Source organism: Drosophila ficusphila, unplaced genomic scaffold (assembly GCF_018152265.1).
Source record: "Drosophila ficusphila isolate 14025-0441.05 unplaced genomic scaffold, ASM1815226v1 contig_636, whole genome shotgun sequence".
In the NCBI taxonomy this organism is placed as follows: Eukaryota; Metazoa; Arthropoda; class Insecta; order Diptera; family Drosophilidae; genus Drosophila; species Drosophila ficusphila.
The window spans coordinates 2,069,623-2,090,392 of record NW_025064569.1 but is presented as its reverse complement, the minus strand read 5'-3'; the positions used below and the strand labels follow the sequence as shown (position 1 = coordinate 2,090,392).

Genomic DNA, 20,770 nt, shown 5'->3' with positions numbered 1-20,770 from the left:
TAAACGAAAATTCATAATAAAAAAAATAAAAGGCGATGTTTTTGATATTTTGAGCAACAGGGCAAAGTAAATGTTGAAAGCATAACTTCGATTACAGTTAGATCTATTTATGTTGCGCCATTCTTTCGCTGAAACGCATTTGTGTTTGCCGGTTGTCAAAGTTATTCTAAGCATTGCAGTTGAGTGGAGAGAAGCGGAGCAAACGCAAATTAATTGGTAAGTAAAACTAATTATATTAAATGTTTTGGCTAATGAGGTGGTTTTGGCTTATAATATAGATGGTGTTCAGGGGACAGTGGCCTTAAAAATGGAAATAGATTTCTATGGTGTCATGATTGGTAGGTATTTATAATCAGCCCTGTTAAATTTGAATTAAGATTAATAATCATTAAATTTTTCTTATTCCCAGATTCCATATATGCAGTTGGAGGTATTGGGTCAGCTGAGGACCAGCTGCGAAAGGCCTTGCAGCTCCAAAAAAAGAGGCACTTTAAAAATTCTAGCGTTAACAAAAAAAATTAAAAAAATGTATTTATTCAAAAATAAAAAATAAGTAAATTAATAATGCATTTCAACAATTGTTACTTCTATTATTTTAAAATTAATAATGGGTACTTACATTACCGACCCTTCTATGGGGTCCCATGTAAGTACTTACATTACCGACCATTCCATGGGGTCCCATGTAAGTACTTACATTACCGACCATTCCATGGGGTCCCATGTAAGTACTTACATTACTTCCCTTAATACTATATTAATAGTGCCCCACTATTTCACTAGTTCCTGGGTATACGACACGGTGGCGATTGACCCTATTTGCGGACATTTCATACAAAAACGGAAATGAAAGATCGCATTGCTTTGGGCCGATGGGTAAGTAGGGGTGGTCTGCTGGTAAGCGCTTATTTCACCAGTTACGAACTAGCGCGCAGTACTGCAGGGACAGTACAGTATTAGTAGATTTTTAAGCATATTACTGATTTTAAAATATTATTTTTTGGTTGTTTGGAGCATTAAAATCTAAAATTATTTGCAATTACCAAGCAGCTTTTCTCTGCACGAATTTTTTTTGGGTATAATAATATTCCAAGTTGGCAATTAATCGCCGTGTCCTATTTGTTTCTTCGCCTTTTTGATAATTTTTCTTATGGTACTACACCACGCTGCAGTTTACCCCGTTAACGTGCTAGACGCTTTTGGGCTAATGTGCTGATTTTATGCAGTCGTCTGTTCGCCTCGAAGTACCACTTCCTTTTTTAGCCACTTACACTTTTTTAGCATACGCTAAAAAGTGTGCACGATTTTTTACGCGCCCGTGGAACAAAACAGCTCTTGGTTGGTTTGCCATGGCTGGTGTCTGGTAAATGCAACAGCTTGTATTTATACTCGTAATTGAAATAATTGCAGAATGCAGACGTAATTACATATGTACTTGGCGACATTGTTGTATTGTTCCTCGGTCTGCGCCTCAGCCATTGTTCCAACCAGCAGACCAAAGTTGGCAGGAGCTTGGTCGGCAATCCAGTAGAAACAGACACAATAAAGAAATCGGAAATAGACGAACTTACAGAAAATGTTCCTAAGTAGGTCTAACTAAGTAACGAAAATCCCCAACCGCCAACGGGAGAAAAGAAATCTAAAATAATTTAAAGCATTAAACATTTTTATGAATTCGCCGAAGTATTGAAAGTTTGCCAACGAGGCTTGAATCGAAATACCTAGGGTCACATAGTTTTCAAAAAATGGCTCAATGGGACCATGTGGCTTCCTTAAAGGCTATAGGCCACACTTAAGCCGTCTTCGTGTGCCTTAGTTGGAACGATTCATAATCTCCACTTCCCTAATAATCATCTCCTTCGGCAGCTGAGCAGGTTTGCTCGTGCAGACCAGACCGAGCATCCCTGACACAATAGGGAGACGGCGGGGCCACAACGCCAAACTTCAGACAAAACTCTTGGGGCACTGCTGTGGGCAATCTGGAATCCCCTGCAGGGAAGGGAACGGGGATGGCGGCATTGAGGGCGATTAAAGAAAAGTATGTAGGTGTCGGTCTGAGATGATTGATTGAGCTTTTAGATAAATTACCCAACCCCGACTGAAAGAAGTCCGCTTTATACCCACTATACCATGGAAAAACCTCCATGATATACTCTGGTTTGCGGAGGGAGCAAAAATAACTTTTGGATAAATTTGGTATATTGTTTTGGTACTCATTTTTATTTTTGGGGGCATTCTGAAAATATGTATATACAGAAATCACAATTAACACAACATATTGTCAAAATAAAATGCAATAAAATAGTTTTTTTTATTTGATGGGTTTCGTTTTCTTTCTATATCGAAGTGTATACCTTCTAAAAACATCTACTGCCTTAAATTAATCTAGCAAAATAGTTTTTTTTTTTCCTTTATAACTCCTCCTGGGAACATAGGGCCTCGTCTAGATTTCTCCATCTTACTCTATTCCTTGCTGTCTGTTTCGCAGTGTCCCATGTGATGTTGTATTGGGACATGTTGCTTTGGGTCTGCCTACTCGTCTGCTTCCCTGTGGGTTCCATTCTAGCGCCATTCTAACTAAGCAAAATAGTTACGAAACGTTATTTTCGTAATTCTGCATGAATGGGTGTTATAATTTTAGTCAGAAGTTTGCAACGCAGTGAAGGAGACACCTCAGACCCCATAAAGTACATATCAGCATCACAATCTGAATCGAATTATGCCTGTACGCCTGACTGCTTCTATGTAAACTAGTCTCTCAGTTTTTAAGGGGTTATCAGGCAGGCTCCGGTTTTCACTTTCACAAGATTCTCTCGTTTTCGTTTTCGAAAACGAGAATTGGTGCTCCCGTTTTCACTTTCACAAGACTTTTTCGTTTTCAAAAACGGGCCAGTTTTTTTTGTCGAAATGAAAAGTAAATGCCTTTTTCTACATTAAATCGGTTCTTAATTGCAAAAGGAAAAAAATAGTTGACTCCTTGGTCTATTGTGTTCATTTCACATCATCAGTAGGTCAATCTAATTCGTATTTATCATATTAAATATTTAAATAAAATATCGATTTTCTTAAATCAATCAATTTCTGCCTTCTTTTGGCTTCATAACAGGCAATTGAGAATATAAAAGGCATTTTTTCGCGTTGTTTACTTTTGACCAAAAAAAGTCAGCTGTTTGAACCATTCCGATAACGAAACGATGACAAAAAGTTTGTGAAAACCGGAGCACCTAAAACGAAAACGTACGTTTTCGCCCAAAAACGAAAACGAGAAAAAAAGTGAAAACCGGAGCCTGCCTGTATATACCTTTTTCAAGCTCAAAAAATCGAAAAAAATTTTATAATTTTTTTTTGATGTACATACTTTCAACAATTTTTCTGCAAAATTTTTTAGAGATCGGGGCACTAGAACCTATGATACAGCCGTTCCTAGCGCACGGTGTACATGACTACATAATGTCCACCTAAAACTTTAAACGCGATTATCTCGGAATCACATTTTTGAGAAAAGGTCATTTCGGTGAGCACGATATCTCGGTAACCACTACATCGATCGATTTGAAATTTTGGGGGATTGTTTGTAGATACAATAGCTAGTTCGTTCTATTTTTTTGGGGCAAAAAACTAAATTATTAGACCTCGAAAAATCGGTTTTTTTGAAAAAATAATCATTGTAACTGTAAAAATTTTTTTTTCGTAAAATCCTTCGTTCACGAACTAGGTAACACTATATACTAACGTAGTTTTTTTCATTTTTTTTTTAAGTTGAGCCGTTTCCTTGTTTTTATGCTCACCGTGAGCCACTACTGAAAAAAAGGACTTCTACGGCAAGGACTGTAACTTCCAAAATTATGAAAATTTTCACTCGAAATTTTATACGAATTTACTTAAGGACACGTACGTTGATAAAATTTGTATTGTATTTCAATAAAACAATGGTAACATGGTAAAAAAAAATAAATAAAAACCCTGTATTTCTCTGGAGAAAAAGGTATATAACCCCTTAAGCTATCTTGTTGAAACTTTACCGAAATATGCGTTAGTGCACGCAGTATATAAGTCGGAACGGGCCGAATCGGACGACTTTATCGGAAAGCTCCCATACAAGAAATGGAAAAAAAAAATTTAACTGTGTTGTTTTTGATCAGATCGACTTGATTTCTTCCAGATGGCGTTTTCTAACTACAGTCGAGTCCCGATAATTCGAAATGGCAAGGGGATCACTTTTTTTACGAATAAGACGGGAATTCGATTTATCGAGATTTCTATTTAACGGGGCTCAAAAATGAAAGAGTCGAATAAACGGGGTTTTTACATTTCACATCATGTTAACATATGTATTTAACTTTATTAAAATTAAACAAACATTATAAGTATGTACATTCATTTGTACGTTTTTCAAATAAAAGGAAAACTAACCAAAAACATAAAATTATAACAGCGAGAGAAACACAAAATTCATAATGCATAGCGACATAAAGGCGGCATAGCTGTCTGCAAAATCTAACGGTGGTTTAACTACAAAAAATTTCGCATCGCATTACGATTTATAAGAGGTTACGAAACAAAATTACGATTTATAAGAGGTTCAATATTCTTTGCGTTGCGCCAAATACTACGAATTAACGAGGGGACCAAAATGTATAGAATTTTTACGAACGAGTTTTTTTCAAGGGGACAGAATTTTTTACGCATTATTGCGATTTTCGATTTATCGGGGTACGAACTATCGGGATTCGAGTGTACTATTGAATTTCGCATTAAATTCGTAAAAAATATATATAATGGAAACCAAATTATAACGTCGTTGTTTTTTATCCTACGACCATAATTTTTACAACATCGAGTTTTTTAAATACCCTTGTATCGAGAAAAAAAACTTCATTAAAATTGCCACAGGAAAGATCAAAAAATTTATATAGATATAACGGCAGTAAAATTATAACATCGTTGTTTTTAATCAGAAAAGCTAAATTTTTGAAAAATAGAGTTTTCTCTATTTGTTGACTCTTGAATTTCAAACTAAATTTCATAAAAATCGGACTACGATATCATATAGCTGTTAAATGAACAATCGTTGTTAATATAGATGTGTTTTGTATCAATTTTGTTCGACATCTTTGATGACTGCAAGGCAGGGGCGGACGCCCCTTTTTCAAAATCTCTTACTGCCCACGGTCTTTCCACCATATAAACTAAAAAAAAAATTTGATCGGAAAAGCCAACCTGCTAAATGTTAACAAAAAGACTTGTTGCTATCAGAAGACTACCATATACATAGCTGTCATAGAAAAGATGATTTGCAAATGTAAAACTTGTGAACAAAAAAAATTGTTGTGTATAGAAGCATTATTTCGAGATGTTTTTTAATAAGAAATAAAATTTAATAAAAACTAAGCCAATAAACATACATGTATGCGACTACATCATGTGGCTGCCATCGTTCTTTTTCTTTCATGTTTGTCTCGTGGGACTATTATTTTAACGGTGATGGCTAAATATTAGAAATTCAGCCTTACAATGGTCTAAGTGTGTTCAAAAGCCGATAATGCAAAACATAAATTCACACTTTAGTTTCGTACTTTTGCGAACTTTGTCAAGTCAAATTGGAATGTGTAAGTCGTATTCAAAGGGCGTAAGGTCACAAACAGAAGGACGAGACAAATCTATTAGTTCATTGCTCTCTTGGCGCCAAACAAGAACAAACATTAGCGTCTAATTTCCCCCGCGCAACAAATTCATCAACTGTCTTACAGAAAAATTTTCAGCACTTAAATTTGGACATGAGCGGAAAGTTTTTCTTTTGTTGCCTACATTTGGGGCCTCCTAATCCCTAAACTGCCGCAAAACTTTGGCCGCACGCAAAAGCAAAAATAAAAAGCAGTAGGAAAAAAGGCCAACCAAACTTTTGCAGAAGATAAAAGTGCGAAGTTTCAGAGTTGGCCAAGGATTGTCAAATTGTAAGGGGGAGTGGGGAGTGGAGAGCATATACAAACATTTTCAATTACCTAGCCAAGCAACGAGCTCGTGATGCATTGTCTGGGCACTCATTAAAACATTACCTTCAGATAATTACAGTCTGATGATAGCTTATTACGCTGAAAAGGCCCTTAGTGCCTGATAAATGACCCAGCTGGGCTTTTCAAGGTACTGTACCCTCGAAATGGCAACGGACAAGCTTCGTCACCCGGTGACCATAATTTTTCAAAGCGGGTACAAACTAAGCGAAGACATTAGATGTTAATTTAAAATTTTTTTTTTTATGGAGGGGACTGTGGGTCCATTTTTTAAAACGATTTGCGGTAGTCCACACAAATATTTATTAGTGAACCCTTTCCATTAATAGGGGTACGGTTTCCTTTTTTAAGGCATTTAGGAGCAATCATTTCATGAAAGAACTAAACTAAACACTTTTACAGAATGAACTTAAGCTTTTTGCAATTTTTGATGCCACGTAGTATAACATATTATACCCCTAACTCATAGAGTTCATAGAGAGTAAATGTGTGTCGCAGGTCGAAGAAAGTACTTCTGCCCCATAAGGTATTTACATTCTTAATCAGGATCATCAGACGAGTCGATATATATAAGTTTGTCTAACTCTTCTCTGTCTATACATATGAAAAAACAAATATTACAGTTTTTTTTATAGAATTTAGTTGTTTTTTAAGAGTCTTAAATTAAATCATTTAGCTGCCTTAGGAAAAGTCGTGAAACCTGTATAAAACCAATGGAAAAAAATAATAACCTCGTTGTTATTATTCAAGCATTTTTGTAAAATAGAGTTTTCTAACGAGTTATGATTTATCAATTCATACCCTTTTTATACCCTTGCTGAGTACTCTTTGCTCTGCTTATAATTTCAGTCAGAAGTTTGCAAGGCAGTGAAGGAGACACCTCAGACTCCATAAAGTATATATATTCTTGATCAGCATCACGATCGGAATCGAAATACGTCTGTACTCTGTTTCTCTTCAAACTATCTTGTTTTAAAACTATCCTGCTGAAACTTTACCAATAGTTATGTAGTCGGCCGACGATATCGGATAGTTCCCATACGAGAGAATGAAATAAAAAATTCTCACGCCGTTGTTTTTGATCAGATCGACTTGATTTCTTCCAGATGGCTATTAACTACTATTGAATTTCGGAATACACTTTATCAAAATCGAATAACTCTATCAAATAGCTGCCATAGGAAAGATCGAAAAATATACCTATATATTAAAATAATTATAACGTCGTTGTTTTTAATCCCACGAGCATGTTTTTCAAAATATGGAGCTGTTAAATAACCCTTGAAATTAGAAAAAAATTTCATTAAAATCCGACAACGTTATCATATAGCTGCCATAGAAAAGATAGAAAAGTCTATATAGAAATAACCGAAATAAAATTATAATATCGTTGTTTTTCATTTGACAAGCATAAATTTTGGAATATATAGTTGTTCTAACGACTCCTGAATTGTAAATTAAATTTTTTTAAATCGTCATAGCTTCAATGTTGTTTAGCTATTATGTATTTTGTTCGACATATTTGATGACTGCAAGCTAGCTTCCTTTCTTGTTTGAGATATGGAACCAGATGTATGTTGTCTTAATTGGCTGAGGTGCACAATAACGGCGTTCGGGGCCTATGTATTACCAAAATCCAAGTCATCAAACAAAAATGTTGTGCCATCCAAACTGTAAGCGCCGCAACGGACGTAAAAGTTGCGTATTCTCTACTATAATCTGAATTTCAATCGCAATAATCTGGCTTTAATAGTTTTTAAGATATCGTCGTTCTAACCGAAAGGCCGACACAACGCTCGGCGTAAAAATACGCGTGCAAAATTTTCATTACGACTTCCAAATATGTTACTCAAATTTTTGAATCATAAAAACTGCGGACGTCATAGTTTTTCGCAGGCATAATAGTGGTCGTTGCGCAAATATATAACAAACTTGAGATGCGCACGATTAAAAATCATATGTGTTTAAAATGTGAGTTCAAGTTTATTAGTTAGAATGGGCGTTTCTGTCACTCCCATTTCGGTTAAGCCAAGCAGAAGCCAATTTTTCCTAAAGGAAAATGAGGTCATAAGGGGAAAAGGTTATTTTGTAAAAAGAGGTTTTAGTGGAGTGTTAATACCACCTTGAATTATCCTTGCCACTTAGTCCTTTTACTCAATGCCGAAACTAACTTTTAAATCAGTGCGACTCATCTGTTTCGGATTAAAGGCAAGATAACATGATCGGCGCTCTTAGCCCAACCTGGCCTTCAATTAAAAATAATAAGCTAAATGATTCGAATGAGACTTTCACATTAAACTTTCTGACAGCTTGATGCGGGTAAGCTGTAGCAGCCAAATGGCTAATTGACACTGGGATTGGCCCCAGGACAGGTAGCCATCCTGGCATCGTTCGCTCTGGTTATATATTTTATTTATTGGCCTCCCTGCTTTTTCCAGCCGCATGTCGTATCTCCAGCCAAATACAAAAGCGAGTATGCAAAACTCGTTTATTGCATGTGAAACCACCTTAACAAAAACGATATTTTATCCATTTAGTTTTCCAACCGTGTTCGCGGCTCATCTAAACTCGGCTCGCACTGCCAAATGAAAACTAAACACAATTAAAACTAACGAACAGGCAAAATTTACAACAAATGAATTTTGTTTTAAATGCTATATGGCTCATCATATTGGGAATGGAGGTCGCTCTTGCTGCACCCGCAGCTTCCGTTGGTTCTAGTTGATTTAATTAAATGCATTTGAATGCAAATGCCTGGCAACGCGTTTCGTCGTCTCTCAAATCCGGTACCATGTGTGGTTCTACACACACGCCCAAAAACTTCTTTGGCAGGGTGTGTGCTCAGCTAGTCGCACCTGAACGAAACCAGAAGTGGTGTGCGTGTGTGGCTGACAGCGCGTTTGGTGTTATTCATTAACAGAACAGGGACCAAAACATTTTACTTAAACTGTTTCTTTGTTTCTATTTAAAAAAAATAATACAATACAAAGAAAAAAAGTTAGAGCCCATTAACCTCCATAAAAGACCTGCTAATCCTGATATTTGGCCAATGCGATATATAAGCTTAATTTGGACAATTTGATTTGGCATTATATATATATAGCATTTAATATAGCGTTAGAAATTTAAATTAAAGAGAAAATTAACAAATATTATCAAAAACCAAAAAAATAGAGTTACGTATGATCATCCTTTTAGACTAAAAAATTAAACCGAAAAGCCCGAATATGCTATTTGATTTCTTTTGAAGTTTTTCAATCGCGATTTCTCTGTAATAAAGCTTTTCAAATTCTTTTCAATATGTGCTCTTCACGTTTTCAAGGCATTATTAAAAAGAACTGGACTTTTTTTTTATAATTCGGATCAAAATCTAAAATAAATAACGTTTCTCTTAAAATATCTACTAATTACTTTCATGTCGAAAAAAGTTATCTAATTAAAACTCGCAACCGTAGAACTATTGTTTATACCCTTGCAGAGCAAAAGGGTATTATAATTTCAGTCAGAAGTTTGCAACGCAGTGAAGGAGACACCTCAGACCCCATAAAGTATATATATTCTTGATCAGCATCACGAGCAGAATCGAAATATAGATGTACGTCTGTCCGTCTGTCCATCTGTCCGTCTGTCTGTTTCTATGTAAACTAGTCTCTCAGTTTTGAAGCTATCTTGCTGAAACTTTCCCAAAAGGTGTGTAGTTATTGCACGCAGTATATAAGTCGGAATGGGCGGGATCGGCCGACTATATCGGATAGCTCCCATACGAGAAAATGAAATACAAAAATCTCACGCCGTTATTTTTCATCAGATCGACTTGAATTCTTCAATATGGCGTTTTCTAACTACTATTGAATTTCGGATGAAATTTGATCAAAATCGGATAACTCTATCATATAGCTGCCATAGGAAAGATCGAAAAAGCTACATATATAGAATTAACGGAAATAAAATTATAACATCGTTGTTTTTTATCAGGCAAGCATAATTTTTGAAATATAGAGTTTTCTAACTACTCTTGAATTACATATTCAATTTTATTAAAATCGGACTACTAAATCATATATCTATATTATCACACGAACAATAGTCGAAAATATGGAAAATTGTTGTTGTTTAGCCCTTATGCATTTTGATCGACATATTTGATGACTGCAAGGGTATATAAGCTTCGGCTTGTCGAAGCTAGCTTCCTTTCTTGTTTTGAATACAATTTTTTTAATTTTTCGTTTTAATAAAAAAATTAATTTGATTTCTTTTAAAAACAAATTACGAACATTCCATAAAAAAAAACAAAAAAAATGTTTTTGCTCCCTTTGTTTAACGACGAAAACTTGTCGGTCCCTTGAAAGTCGCTAAACCTGGATTCTACTGTATGTATATTCTTAATAAAAGGAATTACTTTTTTAGGCCGATTATCGTAATAATCTGTTAATTACCGCTGTAAATGCGTGAATGGCTTCATTCCAAGAAATCAACTTCAACATAATAATTCGTGATAAAGGACTTGAAAATTCGGAAACGATCGGGGGTCAGGGCTTTTAAACACATCCTTTAGTCTTGGTTTTAGAGTTAAGATTCAAGTTCATGTAGAAGAGGCTTTTACTTTTCTTTTTTTTCGCCTTTTGGTAGGTAAAGCACATAAATTCTGATTGGGAAAACCAAGGCCTAATAATTTAAAATTGATTTGAGCCTGCAAAAGGCTTCCCTCTCCAACACAATGCCAGCTCGCTCGCTCTTTCGTTCTCCCCCCCTTTCCCCCGCCCGGCAACCCCGATTGAAAACGACATTTGAGGGCAGCCTGGCATAACTAATTGAATGCATAATTTACAATTAAGTACGTAAGCTACTTTAATATTTATGTCTATAAATGTGCAGGAAACGTACCTTCCGCCCACTGCTTGCCGTGAGCCCCAGTTTGCCCATTATCGACCATCATTTGTGCCAACTGCAATAAATGTCAATTATTCATGAATTTTCAATAACTTTAGCCGAGGCGAAATAGAAAAGTTTCCTTTCTTCTCAGGATGTTTTTTGGCAAGCGACGTTGAGCGGAAGCTCGGGAATGTTTTTAATAACATGTAAATATGGCCAGGGAAAAGACAGAGATAGTTGGAGAAACGCCAGGAAAGCCAGTCATCGGCGGGCGATAACTAAAGAGCACATAAAATATGATGCCAAACAATATAAAAAGGGAATTACTTGACTGGCAACGAACACTGGCGGACGGAAAAGGTCGGACGGAGCAAACAAGTTTGCTTTCGAAAGCAGCGAACGTGCTCGCCAGGCACTGCTTTAATGGTGAATAATTAACAGTTATTAATAATGACAAAAGCAGCTGCCGCCAATGCCATCGCAAGCAGCTTACAAAGGGGGAAGTCTCGCGGGGGCAGGCAGTCGCAATTTCCGAACCCCATTTGTGGGCCTTTCGATCTGAAATTCACCTATAAAATCAATAATGCTGGGAGAAGGAGCTTGGCCTCGCAAGCCGAAGCTCATATACTCTCGTAGTTCTAATTCTCTCGTCTCGTGTTTTTGGAAAACCTCAACTGTTGCTACCCTAAAATTAGGGTAAAATCAAAAAAAAGGGGCATTATCGACTTTTCTATAAAAGCTTGTTTGGGCCTTACTTTACGACTTACTCAACCACCTCAAGCTTCTAGGATGCTTTTCTATTTCGTATATTATATCAGACCGGAAGCTTGGTAAAAGTAAGGAGAATCTACAGACAAGTCAATACATATTCAATAAAAATCAAAACCATGCATGGAATAAATTATAGAAGAATTCGTCGCATTGCACAAGTACACAACCAACTTGAACTGTGAAAACATACACAAAAGCGGACATTTAAACTTAATAAAATACGCCTCAGAAAGTCTACCCCTAAGGTCCAAGATCGATGATAGGGTTACGCAAGACTGCAAAGACAGAGCCTTTTTGTAGCTCTCAAATGCACCAAGTTCACGTTGATCCAATAAACCATGCTATGAAGTTATAATTTTGTTCCATTAATTTTATATATATTTTTCTGATCTTTCCTATGGCAGCTAAGTGGTATAATAGTTAGATTTTCATAAAAATTGTTTTTCCTTTTTCCGAAAATGTTTGATTTGTAAAATTAAACTAGATTTTTCGATCAATCCTATGTCAACTGTATGATTCGAACATACTAAATTCGAAATTTAAGAGCCTTAATAAACACCATCTTTAAATTATCATGCCAATATGATAGAAAATACAGGTATAATAATTTTTTCCCCGTTATAATTATTATATTAATCGTCTGATTCCGCCCGTTCCGACTTGCATATATACAACGTGCAATATGGCTTCGGCAGTAACAACTGAGCCCACATTTAGCTCTTTAGAACAAATGTGCATCCATAAATTATCGAGGATAGCGCAGAGTTTTACCCTACGCCAGACAGCGAACTAAAAGCCAAAATAAAATAACGCCACCACTCCGTGTGAAAAATAACTCTTTGCCTTTCACCCATTGATGAATTATAACAAATACATTTTTCTCCAAAATGTGACACAGCCCAGGGCGGGCAAATGCCTGTGTGGCCTTATCAAGGCATTTGCATGGCTGGCGATGCCAAGGCAAACAATTTAACCATATCAAATTCAAATTTGCATAAATTTAAGAGACTGAGTTTTGCGGAAGCACAGGGAGAACCGAGAACAAAGTTGATTTGCACAGAAAGAAGTTGCGCTCCCAATCCCCCACTGAAAGTGAGCTTCAACCGAATCCGAATCGATTTTTTGTTACAGTCTCCGATGAGGGGTTGCCTTGCATATCGTTTTCTTGTCCGTGCGAGGGTTGTAAAATAAATGTAATGTATCAAAAATTTAATATCTCTGCATCCTCTTTTCACGTTCCCCATTAAACAATAAAACAAGCCTGTTGATTATGTGAACTGTTGCTGCTTTTTTTTAAGAGTATGTTATGAGCAGTCAAGTAAGTGAACTCAATAAAAAAAAAATAATCTTGCTGGAAAGTTTCTGAAACTACATGGTTTATTCTTTGATCCTTCAGTTACGAGCAACTGCTTGGCATCTGCAATACTGAGAACAAACTGATCGCATAGAATCAGTGCAAAAAGTCTTTTTGATTTCCCCCAGGGCCGCCTATACTGGAATTTAAATCTTTTATTGACGTGTTTTTTAAATACACTGCTTCCTATTAGCTTGCCCTACCTTATGGCAGTGATTTGGTTTATTAAATTAAATGCAGAAAGATGCTCGGTACTGTCTTTATTTACAATCTAATTCGCGGTGAGTCCTTCATTTTTGGTCGTCTAAACTTTTCGGTGCCAAGTATAATACATACAGTGACGAACATAATTATTGGCACAGTTGGGTTGTTCAACTTTGAGGCTCAGTTTCTCCTCTTAAAATGGGGATATTTACATAAAACAAAATTTATTTACATAATATAATTAATTAACAACACAACCCAGTTTATTTTAATATTTTACATCTTATAGTTAATTTTTAAAATTAAAATAACGAAAACAAGTGCCGAATCTTCCTGAATAAAATTATTGGCACACTTGCTTTTAATTTGAAATTTTGGCACAGTTTCACCGATTTGGCCAGTTTTTTTTTTAACACCTTTATTATTATCCCCTGAGTGGCATGGTATAACATTTTCCAGCTAAAAGTATCAAATTGCCTTTTTTTTAAAACCTTTTTTATACCCTTGCAGAGCAAAGGGTATTATAATTTCAGTCAGAAGTTTGCAACGCAGTGAAGGAGACACCTCAGACCCCATAAAGTATATATATTCTTGATCAGCATCACCATCTGAATCGAAATATGTATGTACGTCTGTCCGTCTGTCCGTCTGTCTGTCTGTCCTCCTGTCGGTTTCTATGTAAACTAGTCTCTCAGTTTTAAAGCTATCTCGCTGAAACTTTCCCAAAAGTTGTGTAGTTGTTGCACGCAGTATATATGTCGGAACGAGCCGGATCGGGCGACTATATCGGATAGCTCCCATACAAGAGAATGAAATAAAAAAATTTTACACCGTTGTTTTTGATCAGATCGACTTGATTCCTTCCAGATGGCGTTTTCTAACTGCTATTGAATTTCGGATTAAATTTTATCAAAATCGGATAACTCTATCATATAGCTGCCATAGGAGAGATCAAAATATATATATATAAATAATGGAAAAAAATTATAATGTCCTTGTTTTTAATGCCACGAGCATGATTTTTGGAACATAAAGTTTTTTAAATACTCTTAAGTTGAGAAAAAAATTTCATAAAAATCGGAGTACTATATCATAGAGCTGCCATAGGAAAGATCGAAAAATCTATATAGAAATAACGGAAATATAATTATAACCTCGTTGTTTTTCATCAGGCAATAATGATTTTTGGAATATAGAGTTTTCTAATGAGTCTTGAGTTACAAATTAAATTTCATTAAAATCGGACGAGTATATTATATAGCTGTCATATGAACAATATGGAAAATTAATAGAAAAATCCTCATAGCTTCGATGCTCTTTAGCTTTTATGTATTTTGTTCGACATATTTAGTAACTGCAAGGGTATATAAGCTTCGGCTTGCCGAAGCTAGCTTCCTTTCTTGTTTTTCATAAAATAAGAGGTAAACATAAGGACTCTACATTATCGGACCGGAAAATTATTTGGAATTTCCACAATCTTGGAATTATGTTCCTTAATTTTGGTAACCTGCATAAGCCATTCAAAGTACTATACTCTGACTATAATCAACTCCAGACTTTAATACACTCTTATAAATGAACACAGCCCTGCTTTATCGAAATTGCAGACCGCGGGTCCTACGAGGGTGGACAGACTTAGATATCGGCAACAAAGAGGCACTGAGTAAAGTTGGTGCATATTAATGGAGCTGCTCTCAGCACAATTTAATAGTTAGATCCTGCTGACACCAACAAGTTTGTAAAAAACAAATTGCCGTGCTTTCATAAACTGGCTATTTCTGAGCTTTTACCCTTTTAAAATGGGTCTTGCGCGTGTTAAGTGACAAATTTGGTGCAAAGTATAAGAGTGCTTGGTGCCAAATCCGTGCCAACTATCGCGGAAAATCTCAACCATGCTTAGGTAACTGCAACAAGTTTAAAATTTCAGTCCTCATCAGGTAAGTGCACTGCAAGAATTGGATCAGCGAGCCAAAATATGATAGAAATAAACCTGGGTTTGGTTGACCAAAAGTCAAAAGTCTTAATTGACTTGAGAACAAGAAAGGAAGCTAGCTTCGTCAAGCCGAAGCTTATATACGATTAATACGATTAAAATAAATAATGGCTAAACAACATCGAAGCTATGAAATTTTTCTATTAATTTTCCATGAATACTCTACAGATATAATATATATTTAAGCATATACCAACATCAAAAGGTTTCATATTTTCTTAGTTGCAAAACAGTAGCGTGATACTGATCAAATATATACTTAATTATGGTAACAACAGTGGCACCGTACTGCTTTCCAAACTTCTGACTGAAATTATACTTTTCGCAAGGGTAAAAAAATACTAACTGAATATTTTTCAAAATTGCGTCTTTAAAGTCATGGCCTTCAGCCAGCAAAAAGGTCTTCCAAAAGCAAAAGCTAAAATATAAAAAACTGTGAAAAAATAGCCTCTAGCAAGTTGGGCCAACAAAAAGACGAGAGTTTTCAAAACAGAAACGATATGGTTTATTAAATATTTGGGGCCCGGGGCGTGTTCTGAGCAAACAAGCTGGCTTAAACGGCGAGGAGTAGTTGAATTTAGAGCCAGGGAAGTGTAGGAAAAATGCAAATGATTTTTGAAGGCTTGAGCACATAGGATAAAGTCCCATCCCATACTGCTCTAAGCGTTGGGCTGAGGTCTCCGCGTCCTTATTGCCTCGAGCCAGTCCCCAACCTCCCGACTCTGCCCCAGAATGGGCTCATACCCGTTCCCCAAATCCAGGTCCAGGTCGTCGTCCTCCTCGTCCTTATAAGCCAATGGCTGGACTCCTAGCCGCACTGCCACCTTGTAAATGGTGAACGTGAGCAGGCTCATTAGCCATCCGCACACGGCTCCGAAGGCCACGCAAGTGGCAACCTTGATCAGCACTCCAAAGTCAGAGTGTAAGTGGTAGTGGAAAATGGTGAGCTGCTCTCTTAAATAGTCCTGGTACTCCATTTCCCTACTCGAAATTTTAAATTGTCGTCACTTACGAATTGAGTGAGTGATAACTACATGCATTGTCGATTTATATGGACTCTTTGGGGTTGACAAATTTGAACAAATAAATGTGCATGCATATCTGTTCAAAAATTGTCAACTCTGGAAAAGTAGTCATCAGTAACTCAGCTCCACAGGAAAAAAATAGAAAAATGTTTCCCAACCCTATTCAAATTGTTTGTTTCCGAGTGGTACAACCCATCATTGATTTTCTGGGCTACCTGCTGAACGAAGTCCACTTCTTGGCGTTCCTAGCTGGGCTGGCTTTTCTTGGGATTTTCCTGGGACTCATCTTTGGTACCATAACCGTTATCTGGTACAAGTCCACACGCGATGGAAAAATTAAGGACTGTTGTGCCGAAAAAGAGTCGCTGGATGTGAAGAAGAACAATTGAGATGTCGTTGTCGTTTTTAAATAAGAACAGCTCTTGTGTTTGTGAAGATCCATATTAAATATTAAAATGTTTCCTAGATATTGTGTGACTGCGGGGTTCCATCCCCTCAAAAAACACTAAACATATTTAATTAGCAGTTATGTTATAAAGTTATTATTATTATTGCTTGCAGCTGCGGTCAAAAAATTTTAGTATATTGATGAACAACGAAGAAAAACTTATTAAGCTATTTTCGATTTTGATTTTAATTTTCACAGAAGCATAACTTACAACAAATGTAAATAATACTTAGCAAAATATAATTATCGGATCTTCAAAAAATTGATTAGTTGAATATCAGCACCATGACTTTGTACAGCATCCCAAAGATGAAAGCTGTTGTTGGTTGGTTTTATTTCTGATACTGCCCTCTTCACGTCACTTCATAAATTTTTACTTAGATTGAGATCGGCGGCCAGTCCGTGATGATGATGATGATCCTTGGCCAACTTGATTGTGAGTTTTGAATCGTTGTCCGTGAGGCATTTGGTAACATTACGTCGCCCAAAGCTTTTAGATAGAGTTGTCGATCCATAGTGGTATACTGGTCAAGCTTAATGGTACGAAAAACTTGCCCAAATCATGATCAGAGAACCGCCATGATTAAAAGTTTTGAGTGTATGCTTTGGAGCCAATTCAGCAAGGTCGGTCGTCTAACATATTGTCGTGACCCACAGCCACCAAACAAAACAATTTTGGACCCATTCGACCAGTTGCTCCTTCTCTTTCTCAGTGGCCAGTTTAAATGTTCTTCAGCAAACTGTAAGCAAGTCGACCTAGCGTTTCTTTTCCTGGCTCATATAAAACTGAATCTCTTTTCATTGTAAAAGAGCAATCTATAATTTTTTGGACTTCGAGATAGGATTATTATTATTAGGTGGCACTACAACCCGATTCGGGTTTTGGCTGACCTCAGCGTCTCCCACCAGGCGCCTCTGCTCTTCGCGTGCCTCCTCCAATCGGAAACACCCAGTGCAGTCAGGTCCTCCTCCACTTGGTCCTTCCATCGGAGCTTTGGTCGTCCCCTTCGTCGTCGCCCGTATTCGACGCTCGCTTCAAATACCTTCTGAGCTGGAGATTCATCATCCATTCGCACGACGTGGCCGAACCAGCGCAGACGTTGTATCGTGATGCGCCGGACCACGTCCACGTCGTCGTACAACTCGTATAGGTCGTGGTTCATCCGAATGCGAAAGTCGTCCCCAATCCGAACGGGACCAAAGATCTTGCGAAGAACACTCCAAGCGCTGCTGCATCCGTCAGTGACATTACCCGTGCTTCTGCGCCATATAAGAGCACGGGTAAGATGAGTGTCTTATTAAGTGTCAATTTTTTTCTGTGAGTTCAGACCAAAGTAACACCTATTGGCAAGTGTGATTCTTCGCTTAATCTCCAGGCTGACGTCATTTTCGGCATTAATGGCAGTGCCAAGGTACGTGAACTCCTTGACCACTTCGAAGTTATAGCTATCCGCTACCACGTGGGTGTCTACTTCGTCTTGCTCTAGTTTACCGCCAAACCCACTTTTGCCGACTCTTTTATATAAAGCGGAAAATGCAGCAGTGACATCACGCTTGTTGCGGCCAATGATGTCAAAGAAGTTCGCCGGGGTTTGCTAGTTTCTTTATAGATTTTACTATTTTTCGTATGGCAGCTATATGATAACGTTGTCGGATATTATTGAAATTTTTTTCTAAATTCAAGGGTTATTAAAAAGCTCCATATTTCGAAAACCATGCTCGTGGGATTAAAAACTACGATGTTATAATTTTTTTCCATTATATATATATATATTTTTCGATCATTCCTATGACAGCTATATGATAGAGTTATCCGATTTTGATTAAATTTAATCCGAAATTTAATAGTAGTTAGTTAGTTAGTAGTAGTTAGTTGAAAAAAATCAAGTCGATCAGTTAAAGTGCAACGGCGTGAGAATTTTTTATTTTATTCTCTCGTATGAGAGCCATCCGATATAATCGGCCGATCCGGCCCGTTCCGACTTATAAACTGCGTGCAATAACTACATAACTATTGGTAAAATTATAGCAAGATAGCTTTAAAACGGAGAGACTAGTTTAAAGAGAAACAGATAAACGGACAGACGTACAGGCGTATTTCTATTCAGATCGTGAAGCGGATCAAGAATATATTAGGTTGACATACCGGTTTTTTCATTCAAATTTCGCGCTTCGCTTGTGAAGTCAAATACAATCGTATCTGGCAATGCTGTATATCGTTTGAAAGGTATTGGCTTCACCTTTAAACATATACATAGTTTGTTTACATGAGCTTCCACGTTAAAAATTACAATCGATTGAAATGGAGTTCACAAACGCAGAAATTCGGGCAATTTTGAAATTTTATTTCGCACAGGGAAAAACTGCTGCGGAATCTCGCAGACAGATTATTGCTGCCTTAGGAGATAACAAACTTTCTATTCAAACCGCCGAACAGTGGTTTAGGCGGTTCCGAAATATACAAGCCTTCCGGACGACCAGTGACCGTTGATACGGATAAAATCATGGAAATAGTGGATCGAGATCGTCATGTGACTATTAGAACCATCGCAGAGGAGCTGCACGGAAACCGTCCATAGGCATTTAAAGTCGAAAAATGTAACAAAAAAGCTCGATGTATGGGTGCCTCATAAGTTATCCCAAAAAAAATAAAAAAACCTTTTCGACCGTGTATCAATCTGCGAATCTTTGTTGCACCGTAATAAACTCGACTTAATTCTGGATCGGTTAGTCACTGGTGATGAAAAATGGATCACATATGAGAGCTTAAAGCGTAAAAGATCCTGGTCGACGCACGGTGAGTCGTCTCAAACAGTGGCAAAGCCAGGACTGACGGCTATCAGAGAAATCATCCATTATGAAGTGTTGCCCTATGGCCAAACCATCAATTCTGACCGGTCTGAAGCGGCCAGCCATGGTGAATCGTAAGGGCGTTGTGTTCCATCATGACAACGCCAGGCCCCATACATCTTCGGTGACGCGTCACAAGCTACGGGAGCTTGGTTGGGAAGTGTTAATGGATCCACCTTATAGCGCCAAGCGATTGCCATCTGTTTTTGGCCTTGCAAAATTTTTTCGATGGACAAAAATTGAGTTCCAGGGAGGATTGTGAAAATCGAATCGTCGAGTTTTTTGCCAGTAGGGACAAGGACTTCTTTAGGAGAGTCATATACAAGTTACCATCAAAATGGTAGAAAATCATCGAAGACAACGGTACATATAGCACTTAAATCGGACAATGCTAACTATGTTAAAATCGTCGTCAAAAATCAATAAAGAAACCAGTATGTCATTACCAAACAACCTAATATATACTTTTTGGGGTCTGAGGTGTCTCCTTCACTGCGTTGCAAACTTCTGATTGAAATTAAACTCTTTTGCTCTGCAGGGGTAAAAAATATAGAGGGGGGTTATATTTCAACATTGACATTAGGTGAAAAGGTACTTTTTGATCGAGTACCTGGCATTATTGCAGATTTTCAGTTCTTTTAAACTATTTCATCTACCGAATACCATTGCCGTCCTCAACGATATCTTTCATCCATCAAGATACAGAGCATTAAAAACACATTTTAAACTTTTACTTTTAAAAAGGAAATGCAAGTTCGACAATAAAATTCTCAGACACTTGGCCGAAACTATAATAGTCAAACCTTTCCTTAAAGGTGGTGCTTTGTCGAGACCCTTTAAATTGATCAAAGAAGAAAGGGGGATAACTTGGCAGAAGGTTATCTCAAAGGACACAGTTTTACGATGTAGCAGACAAGCCCCAAAGGCGCAAAGATAATTTAAGTGCTCGGTTATTTAACGGAGTTCATAAACAGGACTTTCGATAAAAGTCAAAACCGACAGTGGTATTTTTGTAACAAAAAATGCATAACACGGCCAAGGAGGAAGAGCGCAGAAAATGGCAGTCGGCCAATTTGGAATTCCCGACTTTATTAAAATTTTGACATCCCAAAAAAGCGGGAGACGACGGGAACGGACAGAGGGAGCGGATGATTGGTTTTGTCGTAGTCGTCTGGCGCAGCGAACCAACAAATAGCGAAGCAACAAAATGGCCAAAGTTTCAGCGAATGGTAAACTTTTCAC

The 20,770-nt window shown here is 37.2% G+C and overlaps 3 protein-coding genes across 3 annotated transcripts in view; 1 reads left to right on the top strand and 2 right to left on the bottom strand.

Annotated features, from left to right (window-relative positions):
- Positions 1-20,770, bottom strand: part of LOC108101656 (discoidin domain-containing receptor 2) — a 147,244-nt gene that overhangs the window by 53,027 nt on the left and 73,447 nt on the right. The window lies entirely within an intron of this gene.
- LOC108101657 lies at positions 15,687-16,244 on the bottom strand. Its single transcript, XM_017206076.2, has one exon. It carries the CDS (start codon positions 16,180-16,182, stop codon positions 15,865-15,867), a length of 318 nt encoding a protein of 105 aa, XP_017061565.1. The 5' UTR covers positions 16,183-16,244; the 3' UTR covers positions 15,687-15,864.
- Positions 16,336-16,744, top strand: LOC108101658. The gene has a single exon (XM_017206077.2). It carries the CDS (start codon positions 16,377-16,379, stop codon positions 16,617-16,619), a length of 243 nt encoding a protein of 80 aa, XP_017061566.1. The 5' UTR covers positions 16,336-16,376; the 3' UTR covers positions 16,620-16,744.